The 7,673-nt window shown below is 42.9% G+C and overlaps 1 protein-coding gene across 2 annotated transcripts; it reads right to left on the bottom strand.

Moving 5' to 3' along the window:
* Positions 1–571: 571 nt before the first annotated feature.
* On the bottom strand, positions 572–6,749 carry XTBD1 (XRN2 binding domain containing 1). Of its 2 annotated transcripts, none has more exons than XM_086411609.1 (3): positions 6,495–6,749; positions 5,065–5,164; positions 572–910 (listed from the first exon to the last, which is right to left on the bottom strand). In XM_086411609.1, the coding sequence occupies exons 1-3, from the start codon at positions 6,731–6,733 to the stop codon at positions 899–901; spliced, it is 351 nt and encodes a 116-aa protein (XP_086267735.1). In that variant the 5' UTR covers positions 6,734–6,749; the 3' UTR covers positions 572–898. The 2 variants fall into 2 exon arrangements, with proteins under 2 accessions (XP_086267735.1, XP_086267736.1); XM_086411610.1 differs by having other exon boundaries at positions 572–1,910.
* Between the last annotated feature and the right edge of the window lie 924 nt (positions 6,750–7,673).

The following is a 7,673-nucleotide window of genomic DNA, read 5'->3' on the forward strand; positions in this document are numbered from 1 at the left end:
GCCGTGACTGACTGTTACACTGCTGTCCCCACATGGAGTCCTCAGTATTTATGCTTAGAGATAAGCATGTAAGAGTGGGTACCAAATAAGAAAGAGGAACGGGGGCAGAGGGTAAGAAACATACATCAACTGAAAGAGGGAAATTAATGATAACTTCAAAGCAAAGCAGCACTGCACTAAGTATTTCTTGAGGGACTGTACAAAGCAATTCCTCAAGTCTAGAAAACCAAACCTCAGGCTCCCTCCAGGAAGAAAGAATATGGGCTTTTTACTCAGCAGCCTGGAAGGCCTTTTAGAGACCAAGCTGTGGAATCTTGTTTCATTGAGCTTTAAAATAAGGCTTTTTTTAAAAAAAATAAGGCTTTTTTAAAAATAAGGCTGCCTCTTTCCATGAGCTGGTAGATAAACCTGAAGCCCTATGATTTTGATTTTCACTCATCTCTAAAAAAGGTGAAATGTGTGTGGAAACAGGGTATATGGATGGTGTAAACTTCAGGTAGACATAAGGGATATGATTTGCCTCAGCAGAGAAAAAAGACTATAAAGCAGAATCACAATTAAAGGTACACTGTTGAAAAATCCAAAGTGTATAATTCATTACCTGCCATTATTACATCAACATAAAAAAAAAAGGCATTTTAAACATTTCGACCAACAAAAGAGGGCATGATTTATAAACACATAAATATCCATGCATACTTTTACAATGATAGCTACTAGAAAAATGAGAACTTTAAAAATGCCAATCTAGACAAGATTCCCTTTCATTCTAATTGCCTCTTTCCTACATGTTGTTAATACCAAGAATCTTAAGAGGCTGCTGAGGTCAATGTTGCATTCATGCCAGCCTCCTTTCCAAGCCTGTAACTAATGATGAAAGTGTGATGAATCTTCTGCCTTAGCTTTGATGCTAGGAAAAAAAAAGAAAAAGTTAGTAGCCATGTTAGTCTAATGAATCAAATTCATAAGTAAAAATACAGCAGTGATACAAATGTTATGTCCTACCCAGATGGTATGTAGGTAGACTCAGAAATTATTAAGATTTTACTATACACAGAAGATAGAGCAAAACACTGACCATACCATCCATTTGGAAGCCAGAGTTTTTGTTTTGTCACCTGTGATCTGTTAATGTTCACAATTCACAATGATAACAGAAATACTTAAAAAATAACTTCTTCTATGGCATGCTCTGCAATGAAGGCTTCTAAAAACAGAATCACACAAACCCTTTATTGTTCTAAATTAAAATCAGTTGAATCCAGGTAGTAATTCACAACATTTCACATTGACTCAGGATATTTAGAAGATGTGAAGGTTATGTTTCTGAATTTCACACTATTAGAAACTGTAAATGCATGTCTTCAAATAGTGATGAACTGAAGCAGATACATTCTTTCTGGGTACTCTCTAGCACCTTTGGTAAATTTAAACTTGGCTTTAGACAACTTTTAAGCAGGGTGTGAAGAAATCATTTTGGCTGTCACCTATTTGAATGGATTTCCTTAACATTTAGCAGTGCAAGTGAGTCAATCAGAGTCTTTTTAGCAATCAGTTTCCAAGGTATGACATATTTCCTGGCTTAAGCCTGTCATATCAGTCTCTGAGAAGTGAAGAAGCAAAATTCCTCAGCAAGAGCAAAATATAAGAGGTCTTTCTCCTTTGAGAAGAATGCAGTTACCACCTAAAAAAACCATCTTTATTCCAAAGGGAAAGAGAATCCCATAAGCCCTCTCTTCAGTTTCCAACAGGACAGACCAAGACTACAGTAGCAGCAGAGCTGCCCCTGGGTTTGGCTGTTTCAGGTCTGGTCTTTGACACTAGTATTGGTAGGTGATTCACTCATGCTGGGCACCAGGCAACAGACTGGCCCGGAGCGTCAGACACAGCTCTTCTGGCTGGTTCTATTTCTGTGGATAAAGGGAAAAAGAAAGGTAGCTCCACAAAGCATTTATCTTAGGATCCAAGACAAAACCTGATTTAACTACTCTGGCAGGCTGAAAAAATTTTTTAATACTCCCAAATACTTGCCCTCTTACTAGAACCACATCTTCCATCAGTGGAGTGGCTGCTCCATTACTTTAGAGCTTGCCAAGACTGGATATAATGTACACGAAAAAAAGTCTCTGAAAGGCAAACACTTTTCTAACTTCTCTTCCATATTTCATATTTAGTCACTTTCCATACTGCCATTTTCCCTCTTGGATAAAAATGTTCTCAGGAAAAATGGAGTTATTAAGTGGACAGATTCTTTCTTTGGCCAATAATGATAACTTCATTCATTCACTGCTCTTTCTCCTTAAGATGATGCCTTGGAAATAATACACAGTCTCAGTAACAACACCATTCCTGAGGGAGCTGCTGCACTTTGTTAATTATTGCTCATTAATGGGTAACATGGTCGATCACAAAGTTCTGCTGGTAGGTACCTTGGGAGGGCCGTTAGATAATTGAGATTGTTCAATATATTTGTTTGAATCTCCTTTTTTTCCAAAGAAAAATCATACACTGCAACTGTCTGACAAATACCACCTGTCAGAGTCCCATGCTCATTTCTTTTATCAGATTTGCCCACACCGCCCCCCGCTTAAAAACAAAAAAGCTGGACAGACCTCAGTTTTACTGGCCTTAAAAGTGCCAAATAGCCATAAAGTATTTTTAAAATCTTTAAAGAACTTATGTCTCTAAGTAATCTTCACTATCCAGTCTCTGTATACCAGTGATGCCAGGCTATTCATTTCCACTTGGTAGCTAGCTTCAAAACCCAACTAAAAACTCTTCAGAGCTAAGGATCAAATCTGGGCAGAACCATAACTGACCTTTTCAAGTGCATGGCTCAGTATCAAGGTTCTTTGTTTTGTTTTTTTGTCTCTGGGCTGGGAATGGTGCTTAATGTTTGCCAACCTCTATTACATGCAAAGACTTAAGGCAAGACACACACACACACAAACTGCTGCAAAGCCCCCAGGGCTCTCTTTCCAGGGGGCACTCAGGGTGGCTTTCAGAAGAGAAGGGACAGCCTTCAACACACCATAATTCTGTCATGGAACAGGTAAGATGACTCATTCGCAGGACAGGCTTATCTAAAAGACTCTTTACCAACTGGCAAAACACCACACATCCTCCAAGTATCTCACTTTTCAGAATCTACTTAGCTTCATTTTCAGTGACACTGACAATCTAAAATTAAACTCTGTTACTAAAAAAACCTAAGTTTTATTTGAAGGAAGTTCTAACACACATAATCCAAAAGTGCTATAGAAATGCAGCCACCCTGAAGGCTTCTTCCAGGTAACTAGGTGCCAGTGATTAGTCTGACAGCAGAGCTGGCTTCAGGGATGCCAAAGTTCATCTCTGAGGACTCGACTCTGGAGGCTGACACTGTAAGTGTCAAAAATGAACAGAGGATTCAAAAATGAACCCAGGACAGGGGTTCCCTACATTTTGGAGGTTCCAGACCCCTTTACAAAATGTTTAACAGTTTAGAAATTCTTCCCCTCACCACACACACATAACTTCTTCACTCTGGTCTATGGATAATGTTAGGGACATGCTTGTTAATTACAAAAACTCCTTAGTCTCATCTGGAGTCTGAAACCCCAAAATCACGAAGTGTTATGACCTCCAATATCCCAGTATGACTGTAAAGAGAGAAACATAGTATTTATGAGAAAAACAGATCTTAGAGAGGGCAGACCACCTCTTAGGAGCAAAAAGTCAAGGAAAGAATTGGCCATGAGCAGTCAGGAAATGAAAGCTCACCCTACTCCCTGCCTGCCCCTAACCCATGGGGTGCAACCAGGTGGCCAGAAATTATCTAACTGTCCCATGCCTAGGCCCAAGGAACCTCACGACCTGGATACCAAGGGACTTACCCCAGATTTTTTTTTAATATTTCATAGGAGAATTCCAAAAGTCACAAATTCCCAATTCCCAATGGCTCCCTGGCTACAAACAGCAGCCCTGTTAACAGCTGATATGAAAAACAAAATAGCCCCTTGAACTCAACCTGAAACTTTTGATTCCAGATTCAGTTAAAAAACAATACTTTTAAAAGGAAACTATCTGCAATCAAGTGGGGTTTGCTGTTTGGGGCTGAAGTACTTTTGGGGCAGCTGAGGATTTGATTAGTTCCCAAAACCCACAATGAAGGGAACCTTTTTCTATGCCCTGCTTCCCAAAACAAGACCCAAGTGGGGTGAAGCAAGCGTTTGCTTATGTTTCTGAGATGAGAACTAACAGGCTAGCAGCCTTCACTCTTTGTCAATTCTGTAAGCATTTTCTGAGCACCTTCTCTAGTGCATGCCTATACCAGGTTTCAGAGTTAACAGGATCAATGTCTTAAGTACCCTCTCATCTCAAGAAGCTTACCATGTGCCCTTAAAAAGGTCTTGGTGAAGTGCTATGGGGGATGAGGAAACAATTAATTCCACTGCCTAAGAAGACCAGGGCAAATAAGAAAAACCCTATCTTGGGAGACAGTAAAAAGCAGTTGGTATCCTCTGAGCTTTCTTCTGCCACACTCTCTATGGCCCCTGCCCCTACAGGCAAATGCAACGCTTGACAGGCAACAGCTCACTATGGAAAAAATTCACAGCCTCACATCAGACCAAGCCTGGCAGAATAGGAAACAGGCATGATGTGTGGATATCACACCATCCACATTTCCATCAACAAGTCAGAGAGGCCAAACAAGTCTGGTGGTGTCCTCAACCACTGCGGTAAGGATAAATTAATGTTATCAATAAGATTTTTTAATAAGTGGGAAACTGTAGCACTCTAACCAACATTTTCTTAAAATTCAAGCAAAAAGCTCAAAACAGAATGTTCCTAAAGGAACTAAAGGGGTTGAATTTATGTGTTACTCCACCCACAATGTGTAATTTACCTACTGAGTTGTTACCTGGTTATGAAAAGCTTTATACCAGTTACAGAGAAATGAAAGGGCTTAGATTGGGGTAGTAAACAAGAGCATTCAGAAGACAATATACTCTAATACATCACCATACAGGCAGGGGCCATTGGCTCTATACCCTTTCAAATGCACTTGGAAATCCTGTTTACCTTTTTCATTAATTCACTTCTGGTAGTAAACTGTGGCAGGTCTTCCACTTCAATCCCATCAGCCATTTCCATCACCTTGTCTAAAAGGTCTTTGTTGTAACTGCACAATAAAAAGTAGTAAGATAAAAACCCTGGAAGAATTATTGTCACTGTGGGCTAAAAAGAAATTGCAGGTAGCTGGACTATAAACTCAACTCTCAGAGGAACAATTTGATACTACTGGGGAAACTGATAGCAACATCAAGTTAGAAAATAGTTCTTCCGCATGTGGCTACAGAAGCAGCATTAGGAATGCCAACAGAGCAGGTGTTGTTAAGATTTACAAAACAAGACTTACAAAAACAGAGGCACTGTACATCTGGCAGTACGTATTCATGGATATGGTATGAGGGCCAAATTTTTTTTTTTTTAATATGTGGAATACTGGTCTAATGAAAATAACATTACTTGTTCATTTGTCCAATATTCTTACTTTTGCCTAATCTTGCATCTTGTTAACTAGAATTTACTAGGGGCACCTGGAAGTCAGAGAAACGGAACGGATGCAGCAGGCACTGCTTCCCCAAATCCTGTTCCAATAACTCCCCAAATCTGAAAGTAAAACCAAGTGGCTTAGGACTGCAGGGGCCATGTGACCACACAGCCATAAGGAGCACAGAGACCAGAACTAGTCAACTAAGTCATTTCATTATCCTAACAGAATTTCAGGAAATGCTAAATAAAAGGATGGAGCCTAAAGATTTGCCACCTGCTTCATGGAGTGGTAGAGTGCCATATTTCAAGCATTTCAAACACAGTTCCTTGAAGGCATTTCATAAAAGGACAGGCAGAGAGGCAGAGTGCTGCTTGCTACTGGGTCCAGCAGACTAGGATATAAGAGAAAAAGCCAAGGACCACAAACTACATCCTGCCATAATGGTAAAATCCACCAATCCTGCCAGAAGCTGCATGGTCCTTAGGTATGTCTCTTTCCCTCTCTTCAGTTGCTTATGTAAACTGGGGATCTCAGTTTCTGTCCCTGCAGGTTTGCCATGTGGAAGGAGCTAATGAACTTAATATTATGCACTCAGAAAGAGGATGGTTTGAAGTAATTACAGTAATAATACAAACAAAATATTTGTATTTTGTATTACAAAATAATACAAACTCGAACGCCTAGCATATTATAGGGCTCTTCTTGCTAGATGACAGCCTGTGCTAAGTGTTTTTCACCCTTTAATACTGTAGTCATCACAATTCATTTTCCAGATGAGAAAGTCGAAGCTCTGAGAGGTTAAGTATCTTTTCAAGAATTGGCTAAGATGGGACTCTGCCTTAGGCCTGGCTAGTACGGTTGGAGACTGGGGACGGAGTCAGCCTTGGGCAGGGGTTAGCCCTGGGGTTAGGACTGCGGGTTGGGACAGGGTCAGTTAGCCGGCAGGGGTCCGCACCTGCAACCCAGGAAGAGGTGGTTGGCCCAGACCATGGAGAGGGATAGCAGCTGGTCCAGGCGGCCGCCACCGTCGGGTGGATCGCGGTAATCGGGCAGGTGGCGCAGGATGAATTCCATGCGGGCCTTCCATTGCTTCTCGCTCTCCGAGTAGGAGCGGAACTGCTCAGCAAAGTCAGTCGCTCGCCGCACACCGGAGATTAGCTCCTCCACGGCAGCGGCCGCCTCGCCACCCACCATGGCGCCCTCCACCGCTAAGGGCCGGACCCGCCCACTGCCTTCCCGACATGCACTGCGCCACCTCTCTGCGGCGAGAGGAGCACCGGCGGCGCGCGACTGCGCAGGAGGATTGGTCTGGAGCGCCCTCGGCGGGCGCGGCGGCCTCACCCAGCCCGAACCGGCACCTCAGACTTGCAGCCGGCGCGTCTGGAGTGGCTCTACCTCAGGGCCTCAGGGGCAGTTCTCACTGGACCCGGTGGGAAACCAGTAGGGAAACGGAGGCCTTCCCAAGCACACAGCAAGGACGGCCCTCTCCCATTCGGCAGCTGGATGTCAGTCAGGGCTTTTACAGTGTCCTTGACCTGGGAATTCCCCGAGCACCCGGCCCGCAGGACCTTTGCCCACAGTTCCAAGGAATTACAGGTGTAGTTGCTCAGGATCTCCTTTTATCCATTCCCAGAGGCCTTGACACTCCACCCAGCTTGTGGCCCGACTTCCTGGAACCAATTAGAGATCCAGCTGAGTACTTCCCAGACCCTTTGCTAGGTGCTGGGATGGTATGACAGCAAACTCAGAGCGCTCCTCTAGTGAACTTTAGTCTCCTGGGGGAGATAGACATTATTAGTGAATACTTAATAATTGCTCAAGGGAAACTTTTCAGCATTGACAAAGTTTAATAAAAGAGAGACCCAGAGTGCCAGGAGCATGAATAAGCAAGAGACCTGATGCAGACTTGGTCAGGTAAATGATCCTGGAGAGCTGAGGAATTTACAGAAGTTAACTGCACGGAAGAGTAGGGCACCACAGGAGACCCTGCAAGATCTGTATGACAAATCCTAGAGTAGGGGGACAGTGGAGGAGATAAGGATGCAAAGATCACAAAGGACAGTGGTTCACGGAAGGAGTTGTGGTCTAGGCCCTAAAAAGAATGGGGAACCACTGAAGGATTTTAACCAGGTAT

Source organism: Bos grunniens, chromosome 7, assembly GCF_055505025.1.
Source record: "Bos grunniens cultivar Pamir isolate PY7600 chromosome 7, Bosgru_T2T1.0, whole genome shotgun sequence".
NCBI classification, from domain to species: Eukaryota; Metazoa; Chordata; class Mammalia; order Artiodactyla; family Bovidae; genus Bos; species Bos grunniens.

Bases quoted from the DNA above. Each gene is read 5' to 3' on its own strand.
- XTBD1 (XM_086411609.1), bottom strand. From the start codon at position 6,733: ATGGTGGGTGGCGAGGCGGCCGCTGCCGTGGAGGAGCTAATCTCCGGT. The intron at 5,165-6,494 runs GTGCGGACCCCT...TTTATTGTGCAG, and splicing joins CACCTCTTCCTGGGTTGCAG to TTACAACAAAGACCTTTTAG.